The 21848-nt window shown below is 42.0% G+C and overlaps 1 protein-coding gene across 5 annotated transcripts in view; it reads right to left on the minus strand.

Moving 5' to 3' along the window:
• Positions 1-255: 255 nt before the first annotated feature.
• The window catches only part of DZIP1 (DAZ interacting zinc finger protein 1), a 68759-nt gene continuing 47166 nt past the window's right edge, over positions 256-21848 (minus strand). For 4 of the 5 annotated variants that reach the window (XM_068267928.1, XM_068267927.1, XM_068267924.1 and 1 more), the window contains 8 exons: positions 19395-19534; positions 16595-16790; positions 14807-14948; positions 14162-14215; positions 10546-10757; positions 9785-9915; positions 5121-5283; positions 256-413 (listed from right to left, as the gene is read on the minus strand). In XM_068267928.1, the coding sequence (XP_068124029.1) occupies positions 328-413; positions 5121-5283; positions 9785-9915; positions 10546-10757; positions 14162-14215; positions 14807-14948; positions 16595-16790; positions 19395-19534 (1124 nt within the window). In that variant the 3' untranslated portion in view covers positions 256-327. The remainder of the gene's footprint in view (positions 414-5120; positions 5284-9784; positions 9916-10545; positions 10758-14161; positions 14216-14806; positions 14949-16594; positions 16791-19394; positions 19535-21848) is intronic. The other variant, XM_068267926.1, reaches the window with a different exon arrangement.

Here is a 21848-nt window from a genome sequence, read left to right on the forward strand (position 1 = left end):
TGAAAACTTGTGTGAAATGTTTCATGCATCAGAGCCAAAACCTTTAAGGCAACATAATTATTATATTATTAGTTCTTAACAACAAAAATTGTACCTGGAAATAAAAATAACATTAAGTGCTGGTGGGAGTACATTGTACCGTACAAAAAATATATATACAGTATATAAAAAAGAATACACATAACACTTAACCTGCTCATTAGGCACGTCAATCGCACACACAACTATTACAAACGTAAACCCTGGAGATATTCATTGCAGAACGTGCAACCTGTCAAGGCACTTCAGATTGTGTTAAAACACATTTAATGGAAGAAAAGGAAATAACTAGATATCAGACGTGTCACTGAAGTCGCTCACTGTCACTAAGCTGCTAACGAGTGTGCTGGAGGTATCGCCTTCACCACGAGTATCTGCAGGAGAAAGAGAAAGGAAAACAGTGACATCAGTCATGACGAAGTAATAACTGTAAAGGTGTCATAACTCACTCGTCCAGCCTCAGCATCTGGGTTGTGCTGTTAGGTCTCTTTTCCACGGGCAGCTAAAGGGGGTGAATTCACCACCTGTCAGCTGCTCCCATTCACTAGCCAGACGTTTGCTAGTGTTTGGCATCGGAGGTGGACAGGCGCTCCCCATAGAAAGTTGCATCTGAGCACTTTTTTTTAGCTAGCTGGCAAATAAAGAGGAATTTTACCGATAAGGGGTTTGATTCACTAAACTGTGATAACTCAAAGATCACACCTTATCAAAGATATCACACGTTATTAAAAGTTATCACACGTTATCAAAGTTATTACACGTTATCCAAAGTTATCACACGTTATCAAAGTCAGCATGCCTTATCAGAGTAACATAGCGAGCGCTACCAACCCGCAGGGGCTCAGGGCAGGACGAGTGCCATTGCCAATTAGCAGGCAGAAGTTTGTAGAGATCGCTATGCTACTCTGATAAGGCGTTTTAACTTTGATAACGTGTGATAACTTTTGATAAAGTGTGATAACTTTGGATAAAGTGTGATATTTGTCTTATCACGGTTTAGTGAATCAAGCCCCAGGTGTGAAAACATCTCTTGTGAGAAAATTCAGAAGAAAGATAACTGAATCCGGACCAAAGAGTCTCACCACTGTCCCATGCTACATTTTACTGCAGCCTTTTTTTTATCCAGGCTGGATATAGCATTTAAAGTGTACCACCAGTTATGGAAATAGGACAGTATTGCTTTCCATGCCAGGTTGAAATTCAACAGCCTGTTAGAAAACTGTTTTGATTATATCATGATATTTAGTACACAAATTACGGTATGAGTGCTGTATGATTCTTATTTGTATTCCTATAGCCTCTGCATCAGAAAAATAGCTTTCTCCTTGGAATTGCTTTTTAAATTTTAAGTAGAACCCCTTCAGGAGGCAAGAAGGGACTTTGTAGTGACACATGGGCCAGCATTCACAAAGGGCTGATCGATTAAAAAAGATAATTTTGGTAAAATACCGCATTTGGTATTTTAGACTTTTTCTCCCCTATTTCACAAAGATTTTCACAGGTGTGGTAGAAGTTCCATAATTTACTGAAAAAATGGGCTTCAATTTACAAAAACCTGTTCGGTAACAGCAGAAAAGTGTGGACCTGTTTTGTTACAAGCTGTTCCGTGCAGTGAGGGCATCCCCAACATCCCTTTAGAATGTACATGTTTGCTATAGTTCCTGTGCTCAGTCTGAATCGGTCTACTATTCTATCTTAACATTTTATTTTATTGCCATAGCTTAGATGAACTCCAAGAAACATTAAACACACTATGCTTAGGTGATTTCCCCACTTGCTCCTCCGCATCTTCAAACAGGAACCTAAAGGGTTAAACATCTGAAGGGCTGCAGGAGAAATTTCTTTTGTGCTGGCTCTCTCTCCTCCGCCTGGGGGATAGAAAAGCTTGTTCCTCCCAAGAATGCATCGCATCCTGTCAGAAAGGAGACAGGGGCTGTTATTATTTGCTCTCTGCTCATGCCAGTCATGGGATATCCACTCTGAAGCGTTGCGGAGGCTGGTTTTCAACACACGAGAGCTGCATGTAATCACAGCACGTTTAAAGAGACAATGAAGCGAGTTAGATAGCATTTGATTAGTGTAAAGCACCTTACATAGTGCTAAACCGACGCTATCCCCCGGCAAAACGAGGGGTTTACACCCACCAAATCCCCTCTTCTAGGTCCGGGGAGCGCTTCCTGCTTGGGGCAGAGCTAATGGCTGTAGCTCTGCCTCTAAGCGCGTCAATCCTGGCTGATCGTCGCCTCTCCCCGCCCCTCTTAATCTGCCTTCACAGAGAGAAGCGGGGGAGAGGCAGAGATCCGCCGGCAGATTGACGCACATGGAGGCAGAGCTACAGCTCATAGCTCTGCCTCCATGAGCAGCAAAATCCACGACCAAGAAAGTTGTGGATTTTGCAGGGGGGATTTTGGGGGTAAAAAAACCCCTAGTTTTGCCGCGGGATAGCGGCGGTTTAGCACTATGTATGGTGCTTTACACTAACCAAATGCTATCTCACTCGCTTCAGAGTCTCTTTAAAGGCTTTACCTCATGCTCAGATCTTTGTGAATTGACATTTATTGAGGAGTTTACCGCACAAATTGGTAATTTTCCTCACTGCTCAGTAATTATAGTTTGCCATGTGGTAACAGCATTAGTGAATTGACATTTTACAAAATGATTGGTAAAATCAGTTGTTTTCTGCATTACTGCATGCAGTAAAGCTTTGTGAATGCTGCCCATAGTGGTAAAGTCAAATTGCCCAGAAAGCTCATGGTGAACCAGAACTCATAGGTGTGTAAGGGAGTAAAAAGGACCAAAAAGCCCTCTTACTAAAATGCTACACAAAACCGAAATTTTCCTTCTTAATACAGAAGGTATTTGCGATTATTCAGGTTGGAGTGACCATATGAAGTGTCCCACAATGCATCACTGCTGTATTTGCAAATCATCCTTTGTTGTCCCTGTAAGCTAAACACATCCCCATAACCGCTGGAATGCAATGATGTGTCAGCTTGTTAATTGTGCAGAGCCGCAATAATCCAACATGCAAACAGACTGTTTCAGACTGTTTGATCTGCATCACTGCATGACATGGATTAATGTGGCTCTATTGGGTAGGACTTGAAAAAAGTGAAAGAAAAAGACAAAAAAAAAAACATTGCACCTTATCAGAGCTTACATATGGAGTGTTAGAACAGTGGAGATAGTTTTGGGTTGCAGCCGACATCATCTATCACAGGGGCTGCCGTGGCAGTGAGTCAGAGGCTTCTTTATTCACAGAAGAAATTTGCATGAACCACGGCAACAGGAAAGTGAAGAGCCCCCCTCCCTCCCTCTGCACTTTCTTGCTTGTGCAAAGAGGCATGCTTTTGACCGGCTGACAAGGATAAAATGCACACAATGGCTATCATTCATAAAGCATTCTCGCATGCGGAAATGCTGAAATCAGCTGACTTTACTGAGCACTTAGCAAAATGTGTATTCATAAAAGCTGTTACCGCATGAAAAGCTGACGTTCCCGAGCAGAGCGATAAATTACCGCCTTGTGCGGTGATTATCTCCACACGTCACCATATGTCAATTCATAAAGATTAGAACAAGCGGTATCAGCACGGAGAATACCGCTCCCTTGGTTCAGGCGATAAGCATGCGGATAACAGCTAAGTTAATGGAGACAGACCTCCCAGGCAGCAGCAGTGAGAGCAGAGCAAATAAAGGCATCCCGGAATACCCAGGCTGTGTTTTTTAACCCCTTGGGTACCTGTTTTCAGATATATTTCACATCAGAAAGCCTGCGTGTGTAAACATTTTTTGAAGTTTTTCAAAGTTGTGGCAAGGAAACAGATTGTTTAGAAAGACTAATAGACAGATTCAGGGCAAACAGGCACATGTAAAGGGAAGCTGGGGCTGCCTCTTCTATTGTAACGCTGTCTCTGGAGGAGAAAATCTATCAACTCAGGCAGCTTCTCGTGTTTCCGCAAGCCTACTGCCTGCCTAGAGCTAGCCTAGTTCGGGAAAATACCATACTGCTATCGCAACTGTTAAAAATTTTATGAATGAGCACACAGAAGTCTAAAATACCGAATGCGGTATTTTCTCGCACTGATTTTCTTACCGAACACACTTTTATGAATGATAGCCTATGCCGGGACAGGACGGAGGCTTGTGATGTGTGGGCGGGCAGATTGTAGGCAGGCAGCATGCCAATCTGCACAAGCAGGACAGTGCAGAGGGAGGGAGAGGGGTTTTCATACATTCATGTTGCTGCGGTTCATGCAGCTTTCAGCTATCTGTCAATTAAATGAAACCTGAACTACTGGAATTTAGCTACACATCTAGTCCTCACTTATAAATTTGTGAGCCCAACCAAGTAGGAGGGGTGTATATGCTACCCTCAGTTTTTGGAACTATATACACAAGGGACAGAGGGGGAGATTTATCAACGCATTACTGACTGTTTTTTCTTCTTAATCTGTTCTTACCAGCAGGGAGAACAGTCCTGCATGATAATAAGAACCTTCTTAAATCCTAGGTAATAGTGGCAATTTAGCATGAATTTCTAGAGCTGCACTACAGTTAAGAAAAGTGCAAATCCATCCCTAAACTGCTGCAGATTAAGAAGTGCTTGATAACAGTTCTACAGATGTAGAACTGCAGGCTAGACATGATTACAGAGTGCAGGCTAGACATGATTTGTGATGTGCTCCTCCCCCCTGCTGTATTCCTCCTCAGAGCCTGCTGCTATCAATACAGCAGGTGTGTTGGTCACCTCAGCAACAGCAATTCCCCTCACACACTGCACTGTCTGAGAGACCTTCCTAACTCCTCCTATTTTACAACAGTTTTAGAAGGAATCTGCATTACCTAATGATTTCTTAAGATGCCTGAGACAGTTCTGCATGGATTTCTAAAAAAACTACCAATATTTTGTCTCAGACACTCTTGATAAATCTGTCCCACAGATTCATGCAAGAGGCAGACAGTAATTTGCATAGTCGGATGTGCTTTCATTTAATGGATACTGAAAAGTGGATACTTTCATTTAATTTTTTTTCACCACTTGAGGTATTCTTTAAGCAAAATTATGTTTCCGTATATACCTTTTAACAATTTTGTGACAGCATTAGCTTTTTTAAAAGAGGTCACTGCATCCTCCTTTTTGTGGACTGTAGTCTCCTTGTGGATTTTCACAGGTCTTGGCACTTCATAAGGTTCCTCGTCCAAAGAAGAACTACCAAAGTCAGAGTAATCAAGGTCAGTGACCTAATGAGAAAAGGTATAAAAAAATATGACACAAAAATAAATTAACTGATAGTATACTGTAGAGGGAAGTCATATATTGGTCTGTAACAATGCTCAGCCTTTCATATATGCTTCATGTTACATGCTACATGTCATTACCCCAGGAAATGAATGGGAAATTTATCCCACTGATATAAACACATCATTGCATTCCAGCGGTTCTGGAGGTGTGTTTAGCTTCTAAGGGTACAATGGTTAATTTGCATATATTCAGCAGTGGTGCTCTGGGAGACATCTTGAGCTCACTCCAACCTGAATTATCGCAAATTCTTTCTGTTTTAGGAAAGCAAATTTTTGTTTTTGTTATAGTTTAAAATGCAATCGCCATACAGAAAGAAAGGGGAGAACTCATAATATTAAACAAAAATTAGATTTTACTTTTTGGTTAGAGATTTCCAGTCTCCATACTAAATAAACCTCCTGGGCTTCCCCCAAAAGGAGAAAATAGACCCTGACTACCATACAAACAGCAATGTGAGACATAATAAACTATAGAGTTAATGTAGTATGTACTCTTTTCAAATAACAAGACGACACACAAATTGTTTCAACAACTGGTGCACTGAAAAAAATATAAAGGAAAATACAACATGTTTTGGGCGGAGCCCTTCCTCATGTGCACCTGAGCTAGGGCTCTGCCCAAGACATGTTGTGTATTCCTTGGTTTTGCTTCAATACAGCAGTTGCTGAATTGGTATATCAGGGGCTGGTAACCCTGTGGAGGCTTGGCATCGTTGGACTGGGACAGAGGATTAGTGCAGGAAACAGAGGTGGGTTTGTACGTTTATGTACTGAATTCCACAACTGCTTCTAAAAGGCTTACATTAACAATAACACAATTAAGAAGTTATGCTCTCTAAATAACAATTAGGCAACAAGTCCTCCAAGTAGGACTAGGAATAGTTTAAGTGGAATATAACCCAGTATTTCTTCTTTGCTCTAAAAGATTATTAACAGCATATACCGTAATATACTAACACACTGTTGTTGTTTTTTTTAGTAAAACAGCATTTAAAGGGTTACATCACAGGACTGACTTTTCCTCCTGCAGGGGCTGCTGCATCTGAACTGGTGATTAGCTTATCTTCTGTATACATTCTTTACTTGATACAATTAAGTAAACATTCTCTGGCTGTGCACAAACTTATGCTAATGAGACCTGGAGTGAAACACAGGTCAGAAATCACTGTTGGCTGCATTTAAAACAGAATTACAACAGTTATGAATAAAATGCACCAGCAGCTTTCAAAGTAAATAAACTGAACTTTGGGAAGTTATACTTTATACATGAATTATAATACTTGTGCACAAAAGCAAATATGATAATTGTATGGGTTATAAAAAGTAGGAAAACACATTTTTGCTGAATATTTTGTCAGAGGTTTAAACAGCTTTAAGTAGCCATATCTCCCAAATAAAAATTAGCCAAAATGTCACCTAAATAAACACATAGATTGTAAGGGTTGGCACCACTTTGCAATTATAAAAGCTATTTTTATTGAATCATGGCTATAAAATCTAGTCGTGCAAGGCTGTAATAAATACATTGGATATCTGCACAGCCACAGCCCACATTTTTGAGAGTAACCCCTTCTTAAAGCCATGCAGCCACAGCGAGCTGTCACTGTACATATATATATTTATAATAGCCTTTCAGGGCTGGACTTAAGTGCTATGATCCAATAAAAAGAGTATTTATGACTATGAATATGGCTTGTCACCTCTAGAGGTATGGAGGGGGTCTTGGGTCAAGGCACACGTGCCTGTCACTCCAATAGGAGCTATAGCCATTTGTTCCATATCTGGATTATACCCAAATAATATTAGGCGGCATGTCCCCTAAATAACAATTAGGCACATATTCCCCAAATAACAAAATTAGGCAGCATGCCCTGGAAAGAACATAATTAAGTAACATATCCCGTAATTTCAAAACTAGGCAGCATGTCATGCAACATAATTAGGCAGAAGGTCTCTCAAATAATATTAGGCAGCATGTCCTTCAAATAATGAGAGGCGCTACACCTGCTATTGCCGAAAATCTGTTTTGTCCCCATGTTTATTGCCTGATGAAGCAGGCTGGGCCTGCGAAATGCGTTGCACTTTTTTGGGGTACTATTTAATAAATGTGACTGCTGCTATTCAGACAGTCTTTCGTGTCTGCTTTATGGAGGTAAGTCCACCACTTTCTCCCAGCAAATTTTAAAGTTTTTATCCGCTTTTATCCTGCTGGCGCCTCTGTTCTCCTACTGCTTCAAATAATGTAACAGATAAGAGCAACATAATAGACCCTAATAACAGATCATACCCCAGTATCAAGGGCTCCTGTCCTAGCATGGTAAGCTGCATAGAGTGGCTGCACACACCTACATGTTCTGATGCTTCATAAGCAGGGCAGCTCACTTTGCTAGCAGAGTTCATTTTCCTTGCAATGCAGCATCCTCCGGTCTTCTTTCCCCTGGCTGTCCAATCATGGAAGACATAGGCAAGGGCAGAGACCAAGAGATGCTGCAGTATCTTGAAACAACAGGCGTTCTTACATAGTTACATAGTTATTTTGGTTGAAAAAAGACATACGTCCATCGAGTTCAACCAGTTAGCACAGCATGTTTCAATCCCTCCTTCTTTCCCATAGCTGATGTCTGCTGCATGGGGCCTGCTATCTTACTAAAGATGTCAGCATCTTATACAAAGAAAACTACCGTATATACTCGCAAGCAAGCCGACCCGCATGTAAGCCGACCCCCCCACTTTTACCCCAAAAAACAGGAAAAAATGATTGACCCTCATGTAAGCCGGGGGTAGGAAACGTTGGCCGCGTGATCCCCCCAGTATGTCCCAGTATAGCTAGTATAGTGCCCAGTATAGGTAGGTAGTGCTCAGTATAGCTAGTAAAATGCCCCAGTATAGCTAGTATAGTGCTCAGTATAGCTAGTATAGTGCTCAGTATAGCTAGTATAGTGCTCATTATAGCTAGTATAGTGCTCATTATAGCTAGTATAGTGCTCATTATAGCTAGTATAGTGCTCATTATAGCTAGTATAGTGCTCAGTATAGCTAGTATAGTGCTCAGTATAGCTAGTATAGTGCTCAGTATAGCCAGTATAGTGCCCAGTATAGTGCCCCAGTATAGCTAGTATAGTGCTCAGTATAGCTAGTATAGTGCTCAGTATAGCTAGTATAGTGCCCCATTATAGCTAGTATAGTGCCCCATTATAGCTAGTATAGTGCCCCAGTATAGCTAGCATAGTGCCCCAGTATAGCTAGCATAGTGCCCCAGTATAGCTAGCATAGTGCCCCATATAGCTAGCATAGTGCCCCAGTATGGGTGGGTAGGTGGGTGGATAGGTGCTGTCCCTCCCCGCTCCCCCCGTGGCCGCCGCCGCTGCTATTACCTTAGGCGGCGCCGCTTCCTCTATCCCCGTCCTTCGGTAACTCATTCACAGCAGCGCGCCTCTCGCTGCTGTGATGACGAGGAAACCATAGAGAGCGGCTTCCTGTAGCGGCGATGCCGTTACTATGGGAACCGCTCTCTATGGTTTCCTGCGTCATCACAGCAGCGGGGGTCGCGCTGCTGTGAATGAGTTACCGAAGGACGGGGATAGAGGAAGCGGCGCCGCCTAAGGTAATAGCAGCGGCGGCCGCGGGGGGAGCGGGGAGAGACAGCACCTATACACCCACCCATGACTCGCAAGCAAGCCGACCCCCCAACTTTTGGCCCACTTTTGGGGGGTCAAAAATTCGGCTTGCTTGCGAGTATATACGGTAATCTTTCAGGACTGTATGCAAAGTTATATCACCATGTTATCTGTAAGATAAATCAGCCACAACCGAAGTGGTTTCTCAACACTTCTCTGCATGCAAAAGGGCAATATCAATCCATAGTGGATACATTTACCGTAAAAAGGAAGTGGCTAATTGGGTATTCCCATCTGTACATATCCTACACTGTTAGTTTAGTGATGTGTGTTATTCATTTTTTTGTCTTTTTTGAACATTTTCCGTATATATGTGAAGTTCATGTCTCTCCTAGCAACCAATTGCTGATCAGTTTATTTGTTTTTTTACATGCCTAAACAACATGAACGGAAAAAGCTAAGTGACTGCAGGGAGTCTATGTCCACTATCTAAGTGGACATAGCGTTAGAATAGAAAGTGGTCCAAGCAAAGCGAAGACCAAGCCTGCAGCCCAGCCAGCAAAGTCGACAACAAAGAAAGGGGACATTGATTCCACCTAAGCAAGGAAAATCACTTTAAATGAATGGTATTTTGATGGAACACAGGTCTGCTGTAGATTGCGGAAGTGAGCTTAGCAGTTCATTGAGGGTCAGTATCCAAGTGCAGGTCTCATAACCCTTGCAATCAAGATAGGATGTTCAAATATTTAGAAACACATTTGTTTCTGTGAGGGAAGCTGGCAGCGCTCCAGGAGAATTACTGGAATTGAGTTTTAAGCTTTCACCTTTAGTTCCATAACAGGATCTTGTTTCACAAATGATGGTCTTGCATCCCCACTATTGCCTGCTTTATGGTTAGCCAATCCTGTGGACTTGGTCACCAATGGCTGCTGGTCTTGTTCTCTCACTTGTGTTGCTAATAAACGCAAGAATACAGTTTAGGTATTAGTAAAGGTTCATGTGAATGAACAAAAATATTTTTACTAACGTAGTTATTTAGACTAAGATCGCAAGAAATGATAAAAATATAAAGTACACTATCAATACATAGGAGGAAAGATAAAAATGAAATGTTTATTGTGTTGTTATAACTTAAAGATTTTGGTATGGAATATACGGATATGTACTGAGCGAAAAGGAGCTGCTCACGCACGCGCAGTACAGCCGCGCTTGTACACGGTGAGAAGCGCGGCCACTACAACAATCTGATAAGCTCTTGTAAGATATGTCCCTTAAGTCCATACTCAGTGGGGACATGGAGGACAAAGGAATCCTCTGAACTTTTCAATGGATTCCCTCTACCTAGGTAAGTATCTCTTTTTTGTTTCAGCTTTTGCCTTGGATAAAGAATTTTTCTGCATTTACTTTACAGTATTTCCAAACTCATAAAGATATGCGAAACACCCATGGGCAGCATTCTTTTCATTAATTTACTTCCTAATTATGAGCATAAATGAATGTTTTGGCATCCCCGTGAGATGATATCACTTGGATCTCTGTGAAGTCTATTGTGTCTATCTCTTGTTCATATCACCAGATTTCATACCTCGAGCAGGCTTGGCAGGAGCATGCAATAGACCGTTGCTCTTAGATGGCTGTGGCTTAATTTCTTCTAGCAGACTCCCATCTGAGTCACTTTCATTGGCCGCAAACCCAACTCTTGCTTTACTGCTAGATTTCAAAGAGTCACTCTGTTTGTAAGACTGCAAAGGCACGTCTTCCCCTTCAGACTCATCATCAGAACTGAACGGAGGTGTCCTGAAAATACATATTATACCATTATTCTATAAAAGCCGCAAATCATAGCAATAGGCTAGCAGTAACTGTCTTTTCAAACGTCTGTCTATAGTCACTGTATTGGTTACAATTATTATTTTCCACCTATGCTTTATGTTATGCCTTGTACTTGTTATGTATGTACATTTTTCTTCATGTCTTCTGCTCATAATTAACATGGTGAATAATCTATATGTGACAATGCATTATGATATTGTATAAACACTTTGAGCATTTTTGTCTTATTGTTACAGCTTCACTGGGTTTAGAACTACTTTACAAGCAAATACCTTTACAAAATTCACTGTTACCAATCCTGTCCTTTGCACAAGTAAATGGTTTGTGTACAATAACCTACTGTATAAGAATGATAATGTTAATGGTGGTATATCTCGGAAGTGCTCATGACATGCCACAACACATAAAACTGAACAAAACCATGCTTGCATTCAGTTGCTCAGTTTGGATTGCATTTGCAATAAGTCTCATTGTCATTTGCAGTCACTCGGCAGTTCAGAGCAGCTCAGGATGCGGTCATGATTCCACCTATTGCTTGCTGCAGTTGAACTGCAGCCAGATAGACCTGGATTTCCTACATGCATGTTGTTGCATAATATTGCATGTATTTGTTGTTGAGAGTCCTTTCCATTCACAGTCAGCTAGCAGCTTGTAATCAGTCTAGCTCAGGATTGCATGATTACCATTCAGCTGTGTGGGAATTTGCATATCTGCATCTATTGGCTGATGTCCACATAAAGGGTTACCTCCCATTCCAGACCCCGCCCGACATAGCGTACAGCTCCCTGAGTTGTTGCTGGGTTCATGCTGTGAAAGTATTGTGTATTGCCTTGCTTTGTATTATCATGCCTGCTGGATGTTTGCTGCACCCGCGGGGGTCAGTGAAGTCCACTATGCTGCTAACTGGATACTGCCTTCACCACGCTGGTGACTGGTAGTTATCCTTCTTGTCTTGTTCCCGAGGACGTAACTGAAGCAGCGGTTGCCATTATTTACGCTCCTACCTGTTTGTCTTGTCTATTTCAGTGTGAATGTTTGCCGTCGTTGGGGCAGAGACTAGATTGGCAAAACGCTCCGTCTGTCTGTCCTGTTACTCAGCCTGAGGCTTAGTGCGGCATCGCACTAAGCAGCCATTGTCTTGTTATTTGTGGCGGTATCGGAAGCCCAGAGCAGCGGTTGCTCTGGGCAATCTCGCGCCTTTGTTCATTACTCCCGTGACAACCTGTGTAGCCTGTTCCATCACCCAGCTACATATCCTTGTTGTCTGGTAGTACTATGGCTTTCTTGCCCTCAGCTGCTATACCTTGCACCTTAAAGGCCTAGGTATAACCGAAGTCAGGTAGGTGTTGCTCTTAACCTCCTGTTCAAGCAGGGACGCGCCACATAGGGTGAAGAAGGTGGTGATAGATTGGGGCATAGCAGCTGAAAAGAAAGCAGGAGATCTGCCAGGCATTACACTACCTGTATGTAGCTTGTTCAGCAGGATTTCTGGTGCATTTTGTGGACCTGCTTTTACACCTGTTTGACCTCTGCACTATCATGGTTGCTGGACCATTTATTTTCTGAATAATTCTGTACTGTATGCTCCTCATTTCACCTGGGTTGAGAAGCAGTCTTCTTAAAGAGGAACTGAAGTAAGAGGTATACGGAGGCTGCCATATTTATTTACTTTTAATCAATACCAGTTGCCTGGCAGCCCTGCTGATCCTCTGCCTCTAATACTGTTAGTCATAGCCCCTGAACAAGCATGCAGCTTGTTTCAGACTTTAAAGTCAGATCTGACAAGACTAGCTGCATGCTTGTTTCTGGTGTTATTCAGATACTACTGCAGAGAAATAGACCAGCAGGGCTGCCAGGCAACTGGTATTGATTAAAAGGAAATAAATATGGCAGCCTCTGTATACCTCTTATTTCAGTTCCCCTTTAACTCTAGTGCTGTGGCTTGCTGGGCCATACTGTTGTAATTAACTGCAGAGTTCCTCTAAGAAACTAAGAATCTTGGCCACAAAATACAGTAAAGTATTCTGCTTAAAGTGGATCCGAGATAAACTTTTACTCATTGCATAATTGTGTTCTTTTATATAGTTTATAGGGCATTCCTCAAGCCAAACAATTTTTTTGTTTTAATACTAATTCCCTATAAACGAAACAAGCCTCGCCCACAGCTTCTCCAGAGAGCCTTGGCACTCTGAGCCTTAGTAGCAAGGGCTTATGGGAGCTCAGTCTGGGCAGGAGGAGGAGGAGGTTACTAGCCAGAGATTTCAGAGGCAGAGGGGAAGAGGAGAGGGGAGTGAAGTTTTCACAGGCTGAGGGCTGGAGATACAGATCAGCTTGCCTGTGTGTAATGTGACAAACAGAACATGGCAGCTCTCATTGTATCAAAGGAATAAATAATCATAAACTGTTGAAGCTGTTTGCAGCTAGATTTGCTGTGTAAACTATCTAAACTTTAGATAAGATATATAGACAAGTTACTTGTTATAGTTAGTTTTTCATCTCGGATCCACTTTAACAAGCTGCTTACAGCTGAATTCTTTGTTCCCCTGTCTGTGGGAAACCTCAGTGGGACCTCCTGATTAGCTGGACCCTGAGATACAGCAAGCATGGATCAAACAAACATTATAGATGGTACAAAAAGAAAAAAAATATAAGCCCCCCCCCAAACTGTTTTTTCCTTGGTCCGCAACACTGTGACAAAATGCCCTAGGCCCAGTTTACACTTGTATTAAAAAAAACAATCTGTTCACGGATCGGAATGGATGTGAATGGATCCTTTCACGTCCATCCGTTCAAATGGATCTGTTCCGCACGATCTGCTGAACGGACCGCAAGTTTCCTGCTGCAACAATTTTTCTGGAACAATGAGCCCTGCGGAACAGAAATGGAAGCCGAAACACTACATTGGAGGCAACGAGAAAGAGGAACATTTCTTCACACTAGTGCAGAAACGGACCGTTTCATCCAGCAAAATTCACTTTGGTGATGGTGGTCTGGGGGGATATGGGGAAATGGAACGGAAGCAGCTGAAGGTTGATATGTATCATGCATATCAATATATTTGCTGGTGATTATTACAGCCATTGCCTTGCGTACAAAGCTCTCTGACAAAGGTTGGAAATCATACAGCAATCTTCATTCGGATCTGAAATAAGGATTTTTTTTCCTCAGCTGTGAAACAAGCTACCCTGGCAATACTAAAGTCTGGGCCAGTAAGGGCCAGGCATGCTAAGTTACATGGTGTCTCTTCACAGAATGTTAAAGGATTGCAGTGTTGTGTAAGTAAGGGATTTAACAATGAAACCATGAAAGACACTGCACTTTTACCGTAATAAAAATACATAAAAAAAAAATATGTCTTAGCTTCTTACGTAATGCTTGAAGGTTTTGTAACAGATACTTCCTTTGAGGAAACCAACTTGACCCTAGAACAAAAATAATGATTCAGACAACGAATAAGTTAGTTATTTACCATCACAATTTAAAGCGGAGTTGAACTCAGAACTTCCTCTCTGCTCTAAAAGTTACGCAACAGCATAATAAATTTAAAGAAAAACATTTCTTTGTTACAGCTGATACAAATCCTGCAGTAAATCTGCAGTGTGTCTACTTCCTGCTTTCATGGAAGCAGACATAGGGTTAACATCCTGAGTTTAGAAATCAACTGCTCTGCCATGGCAGAGGAGATTCCTGAGCTGACACAGCTGAGAGATCAAATCATAGTGGTGATTAGTCACAGATGGGGGGGGGGATTAGACAGGTTAAACTCTCTAAATATATACAAGGTGCATTTCTCTATGTTTTCCTTGTGTCCTGTGCAAGAGTTCAGGTCCACTTTAAAAGGAATTTATTTTAAAGCAACAGAGCATGCTGAAAAGGTCACTGGCAGCTGGCTGTGTGACATGGCCCTTAGGTATGTTAGGTATGCGCCTGACGTGTCTCGTCTGAATTTTAGCTTTTTCACTTCTACAGACAGACCATTTTAAACAATGCTTTACTAAGTATACTTAACTTACCTTGGGGTTGAACTTTTTATGGGAACTGGATATCTTATCTCAGCTGGTAATTCTTCTTGAGAAGCTTTTAATATTGAGGTTTTTGCCTTCCTCTGCCTAGGCGGTGTAGATGATGAAGTGCTCCCCAAAGTGAAAGGTTTAGCTATGGAGAAAAAAAAGATCTATAAAAATATTTGAGTGCTTATATATTGTGTTGAAGTGCCCTCGTTATTGATCCACCCATCCAACACTTTCCAAGGTCTTTCAATTTTGAAAAAATATTTGGATCAGTAACGTCTTCTTAAAATCATATTATTTTATTACTGTAGCTTTCATTAAGAATGCTGCTCAAAAAAACAGCTAAAATACATTGGGAAAAAAGCAGCAAAATACGTCAATGTGAATTATAGGTCTATTGGAAAAATAGCATTGGTGACTTTCTGAAATTATTACCTTTCCTAACCTGTTTCTGCAATCCTACTAGCTAAAAGGTCTGAAATATGGCTGAATACACAGAAGCCGAGGAAACATTAGTCAAGGTTCTGTACAGGAGTGATGAACTAATTATGAATAATGACCACCTCCGGCGTACAAACAAACAAGCGATAGGAAATCATTTTTCTGTGAAAAGCTGTTTGAGATAATAGGCTGAGATGACTGAAGTGGCATAACTGCATGGCGAGCAGGTCTTGCGCTGCTGTGGGTCCAGAGTCAGAGGGGGGCCCACCACACTTACCCTGCATCTTAGTGGCTGCCATACAGAGTGTTCATGTCCACACAAAGGTCCTGATGCAGTGTGGTGCTCTAGTGATGTCATATCAGCTCCACAATGGGACTGGCACAAGGCTCTGTGAATGTAAGAGGGACAGCAAGACAGATGGCAGGGGAGGACTACTGGGTGCTGTGAGACATAAAAATAAAACTAAAAGACTAATGCTAGTGCCAGGCCCGGCCCTAGACTTTTTGCCGCCTGAGGCAAACTTAAAAGAAATCGCCCGTCCCCCGCCCGTGCCTCTTACAATAGCGGCGGCAACTTTTTAAAGCTGGAGGGGAGCGTAGGATGGGGATCCAGGTGAGGGAGGGGGGTTCCGACACCCCCCCCCCCCCGCCGCTAGGCCCAATACCCCCTTCCTGCCCGCTATCCCCTCCAGTTTGGGCTGGCCCCCTTACCCACGGACGGGCAGGTGCCGCCCCCCCAGAAGTGCCGCCTGAGGCAAAAGTTTCACCCCGCCTCATGGGCGGGCCGGCCCTGGCTAGTGCTTCTTTGGGCACCCTGCATAGTGGTGGTGGGGCCTGGACTTGTGTCACTGCTGGGGGTAGAATGGCTTTACTGGGTAGGACACACAGGGGGAAGATGTAAAACCAAATTACATTTGGTTTCTTCATTTGGTGTGTGTGTGCGTGTGTGTGTGGGGGGGGGGGGGGGGAGATGGGAGAGCAGAGAGGGAGTTACGCTCCTGGGGTTGGATATAAGGGGTAGCTGGGGTCGTATTTCTTAGAGGAGGAGAGTGACATGAGCTGTGGTTATGTAGCTGGATGATGACTGGCAATAAGCTAAAAATGCTGTAAATTCTACCTGTTCTATGCATTTTGCTTGCATTGCAAACATACATACAAAAAAAGACATGGGAAAATCACAGTGGAAACACAAGGGCTGATAAACTAACGTTCAGTAAGGCCGCGTTCACAGTGACTGCTGCGTTCCCTATGACAGCAGGAACACAATGCATTGGGAAAGCAACTCCATGTATCATGCTTGCATTTTTCTGTATAAAATGAAGCATACAGTCAATGAAAAGTATGTTTTACCATGAGTAAAATGCTGGCTGGTAGATCCACAGCTAAAAGACTTTGATAGCCGTTCTTCTGCCATTTGTGTGACATGCTTTGATAACTGTTCATAGATTTTCTGGATCCCTGGAAATACTCTGTCTTTTGATATCCTTTGTTTCTCCCTTGCATCCATTATTTTCTGGAACATGTCACTAGGGATCCCACGTGAGTTCTGAAAAGGAACAGGATAGTTAATGATTTACATTTATCAAATTAGGGGTATGCATAGCACTGAAAGAAACAACAGTGCCTAGAGACACAGAAGCTCTCTAGTTGTAAATAGGAGAGAGAAACCAGCTTGGCACTACTTATGACGTTTATTGCCAAATAAGTACAAAAACAGCCAAAAGTCCACTGACATGATCCATTGTATACTTATTGTGGCTTCTTCTGAGGCTTAATATGCACGTTTAGCCTTAGAAGAAGCTCATATCCCAGCAAAACGGTCGTCAGGCTGTGCACCACCGCCACCCACTGATACCACAGCACCCCGTGCAAAGCCACGATAAGTATACACTTGATCATGTCAATGGACTTTTGGATGTTTTTGTACTTATTTGGCAATAAACGTCATGAGTAGTGCCAAGCTGCTTTCTCTCTCATATTTATGCAATACTGACTATCAGTATCACACTCAATGTATTGAAAGCCCATGCTAAAAGCTTGGAAGTGCCTTTGCTGTTTTGCTTCATCTAAGTGCCTACTCACCCCTTTTCTTTTTCTCCCTTCATATGGTTCACTAGTTATATAAAGCAACCTGCTACGTCTCGAGTTTTCTGGATTAACCCTTACCATCCGTGCAAACTAGAAGTTTTCAACTTTTAAACAAAGGAAAGTCTGTTCTGTAACAAGATTTCAGCATGAACGTCAAACACTTTAGAATAATTTAGTGCAATAAATTGGCCCTACAGCTAAAAGAGGCAACTAAACTATAGCAAGCTTAACATGCTTGGAAATTCACTTCTTAGTCCAACAAACAAACAAAGCTATGTAAATAAATTAATAGTATACTGTATACCGTATGATAATCAGAGGAAGTGTCAGTCAGTCAGACTGTTTTGCCAACAATCTCTTCTGGTAACTACAACCAATTACACCTGATCAGAGCAAACGCCACCAGATCAGCTATCGATCGTTTTCACGTCTATTGGTGTCTTTCTTCTGCTTCTTTAACAGGAATATTTTACTGAGCTTATAAATTATATTAGCTTCATCCCTTGTTCATGACCCCCCCATCTCTCCCCAAGCAAACCTCCACACCCAGCTTCCTAGCTTTACCTCAGCTTTACTGAATATAACTTACTGAATAAAATGGCTTATATTTTTTTTTTTTACAATATTACTTTAGAGATTATTTAATCAGTGTTTCCTCAATGTAAAATCTTTCCTCTACCAGATTTGCATTCTTAAATGTATCAGAGGTGGCAACATCTTTACTGCTAACAGGTGCATTACTGTGGAATGTTTGTTTGTTGTGTGTTCTGGAGTGAGCAGACATAACACCTGCTCTCCCAGAGTGAACTGGGAGAAAAAGGCTGTAAGACATCATGGCCTAGGCTAAACATCACTGGAAAGGCAGAGCTACATATCAATATATAGCAATATATTGATAGAGGAAGTGTTTCTGATGCTGTGCATCCAGGATAATTAATGTAAACTTGGGTGTCCTGAATAATGACCTCTGGATTCATTCTGTTCCCATGCCGTCCTTCTGAGTCCGCCTGACCAGCAGTGGCGACCCCCACAAAACAGGCTAGCCATGCACCTCATCACCGCGCTCCCAATTCTGGGAGTGTACTGTGCATGCGCAGTATGAGAAAATTGCTACTGTGCATGCAGTGAGCGCAATCAGGGTGCACACAGCATGCACAGTAGCCGGACATCGGCAGCGACTGGCCAGCTTTGTGGGGGTGGGGACTACTGGCCGGAGAGACTCAGGACAGCGTGGGAACAGGATGACTTCAGAGGGCTGCAAAAAACCCCAGGTAAGTTAAACTCATTTTTTTACACTTAAAGCGGAATATAACCCTGCATTTCAACTTTGCTCTAAAATATTATTTACAGCATATTATATGCAAAAAGCATTTTTTTTTTTACTAGACCAGCATTGGAAGGGTTAAACACAGAGGTTTAAAGGTCCTGGAGAGATATGCAGAAGTTCAGATAGATACATTCTATTTAGTTACATGTATCTATTGATAAACAGTTACACACTCTTTGGCTGTCGTCCAAGCTCCTTCTTAGTGAGAGAGATGAGTCACATTCAACACTTAGATACATTATGTAAACAAAATGTATCTATTTCAGCTTCAGATGCGTCTGCAGAAATCTAAAGGAACTTTAAAGCCCTGTGTAACCCTTCCAATGCTGGTCTAGTAAAAAAAAAATGCTGGTTGCATATAATATACTGTAAATAATGTTTTAGAGCAAAGTTGAAATGCAGGGTTATATTCCGCTTTAAATAAACATTTAAGGCATGAAAGCCAACCTGAAAAAGAAATCCATCCACTTCCAACATTGCAAGATGCATTTATATATTTTTAAATAATCATCAAACTTTTAACCTGTGGTGATAAACTAGGATCATTTGCCTGCTCACATTTTCTTAGCATAGAAAGTTAACAAGTGGAGTACAACTCTATGCTTCTCCTCTGTCATTGCATTGCCCAATGCTTCCACCCCGCACCCCAGAAACTCAATTTGGTTGCTTCCCACGGTGATTCTCCTGTGGCAGATTTGTGCGTGGACCTGTTCGGTGAAAATCATGTAAATTTACCGATGTAACACCCAAGATTTCCAGCTTCTCCTCCAGGCCTTGTTCAATGACTTCCCTCAGTTTATTTTTTAGCAACTGGTCCTTCTTCACCTCATCTCTCACATGGTACTTGATGGGCCCTTGTTCTTCAATAGCTAAGTCTATAAACATATAAAAATAAAAAAGAATTACTGTACTCACAGTGAACTTCTAAAAGCTGCAGTTGGTTGACACATTATGAAACACCTTTTAACTATGTAGAATATCACTATACAGTACAACTATATGGTTGTAATGTTTCAAATTACCAGGGCTGTGGAGTTGGATTTTGGGTACCTGGAGTCGGATTTGGAGGTTTCATAAACTGAGGAGTCGGAAGCCGGATGATTTTTGTACCAAATCCACAGCCCTGGTAAGTATTAGTCTAAGAAGTCGGAGCCAAGGACTCAGAGCCATTTTGGGTACCTGGAGTTGGAGTCGTTGGTTTCATAAACTCAGGAGTCGGATGATTTTTGTACCGACTCCACAGCTGTGCATATTACAAAATTCAGCTGTCTCAGCAGTGCTGGCTACTGTGAATAAATGGGTTCAACTGAGCCACAGCAAGTCCCAAAACTAAGCTGAATGTCCTGCTTCAAAGTCCAGACATATGCAAACATCTCCAATCCCACCAATACCATGCCTCTCCCACACTGACCTCTGACTTACATCTGCACCACCAAATGGGGAGGGGGGGGGGGGAAGAGTCAGGTCAGGTACTCTAGTCTAGTCTATATATAGGCAAAATGTTTACTGGAACTTGCTGGGGGGGGGGGGGGTCATTATGCCACATTAGTAATTGCAGGCATCACTGTTGAGGTGATAAAACTGCATAGCGTGAAGCCTTATCATCAATTATTGTCACAGCAACATACTACAGGCACAAAGGAGGGAAGAGGCACCCAAAAATATATTTATTTTTTTTGGACACAGCTTTATTTATTTTTGGGCGCCTCTTCCCTCCTTTGTGCCACTTCAACCCCCAAAACCCCCTCCCGTTAGAAGGGGTAAACCATTGGAACCCACATGTTTTTTTCTTTCAAGAGCGTGACCATCTCCGGTGTGCCTGGATCCCCAGGTGGAATCGGGTTCATAGATCTCTATCTGCCTGTAGTGGTTGCTTGCAACCCTCCTTCGTGAGTACGCACTTTTCTCCTCACGTTTCTCTGCTACTTTTGTGTGACGTACTGCACCATTTGGGCCCTGTTGTCTCTGTGTACAGGAACACTATTATATTTTCATGATAATAATAATGGCAACAACAAAGTGAAAGCAGGGTTAGCTGTACAATAGTGACACACATCTGTAAAGTGCTGCAAGAAATGTCAGGGTAATATAAATGCATATCAGTGATAACAATAATGATGGTGATAATACAGTAATAACAACATACTGTATATTGCAAGCAAGCATGTAACAGCACTCAACAGTCATGATCGTGAGATTAATTACTTCATTAATGGCATACCTCCCAACTTTTTGAGATGAGAAAGAGGGACACTTAAGCCATGCCCCTGCCACACCCCTGATCAAACCCCTAGTCACACATACCATAAACATTTCATAAGAAAAATATGTTGTTTTATAATTCAAACCACACTGGTTCTTTCTATCCTGGTTCATTTTCCTTCATATTAACATTTTAAAATGAGTAATATATCAATTTAAAGAATGGGAATAAAGTTTAGAGTCAATCAAACCCATTTTTAGTAGAAATATATATATACAGTATATATTTACATAGAAAGAGGGACAAATGAGGAGGAAAGAGGGACAGAGGGACAGGGCTCCCAAAGAGGGACAGTTGGGAGCTATGATTAATGGAAGGAGCAGCAAATGCATGTTGACGTTCCAGTGTGATGTGCCATACTTCAGCACAACTAGGATATTTTCAGTACTTAAGTGCCAATAAAGCACCTCCCAGTTAAAGAAAGTAAATCATTGTTTTATATGATTTCATATTACATCTCTGTGTGAGTATAATAAAATCTTTGTGTGCAGAAACACTTTAGTAATCTGTGTATTATCTTCCAACTGGCAGAGAAATCGCAGCCATTAGCTATGAGGGACTAATGCTAGGAATACATGGTTCGTTTCTGCCGCTCGATTCTGCCGCTCGATTCAGCGCTTGATTGCTTTTGCTGCTCGATTCTGCAGTCGATTCTCTTAACTTCTGCTCGTTTTTCTTATCTTTTTCTATTCACCTCTATGAGAAATCGAGTGGCGGGATGATCAAACGGGAGATCGGACATGTCGGAAATGATCTATCGAGCCATCTAAATGGTTCAAAAATGAACCATGTATTCCCAGCATAAGTGCACAAAATCACTCAAGATTCTGGCATTGGTGAAGACAGACAGGTGACCTGGATGGATATGGATATAGGGAGGAAGGCAAGAAGAAGTTGTGGAGTCAGATGACTGTTGGACTCATAGC

Source organism: Hyperolius riggenbachi, chromosome 2, assembly GCF_040937935.1.
Source record: "Hyperolius riggenbachi isolate aHypRig1 chromosome 2, aHypRig1.pri, whole genome shotgun sequence".
NCBI lineage: Eukaryota > Metazoa > Chordata > Amphibia > Anura > Hyperoliidae > Hyperolius > Hyperolius riggenbachi.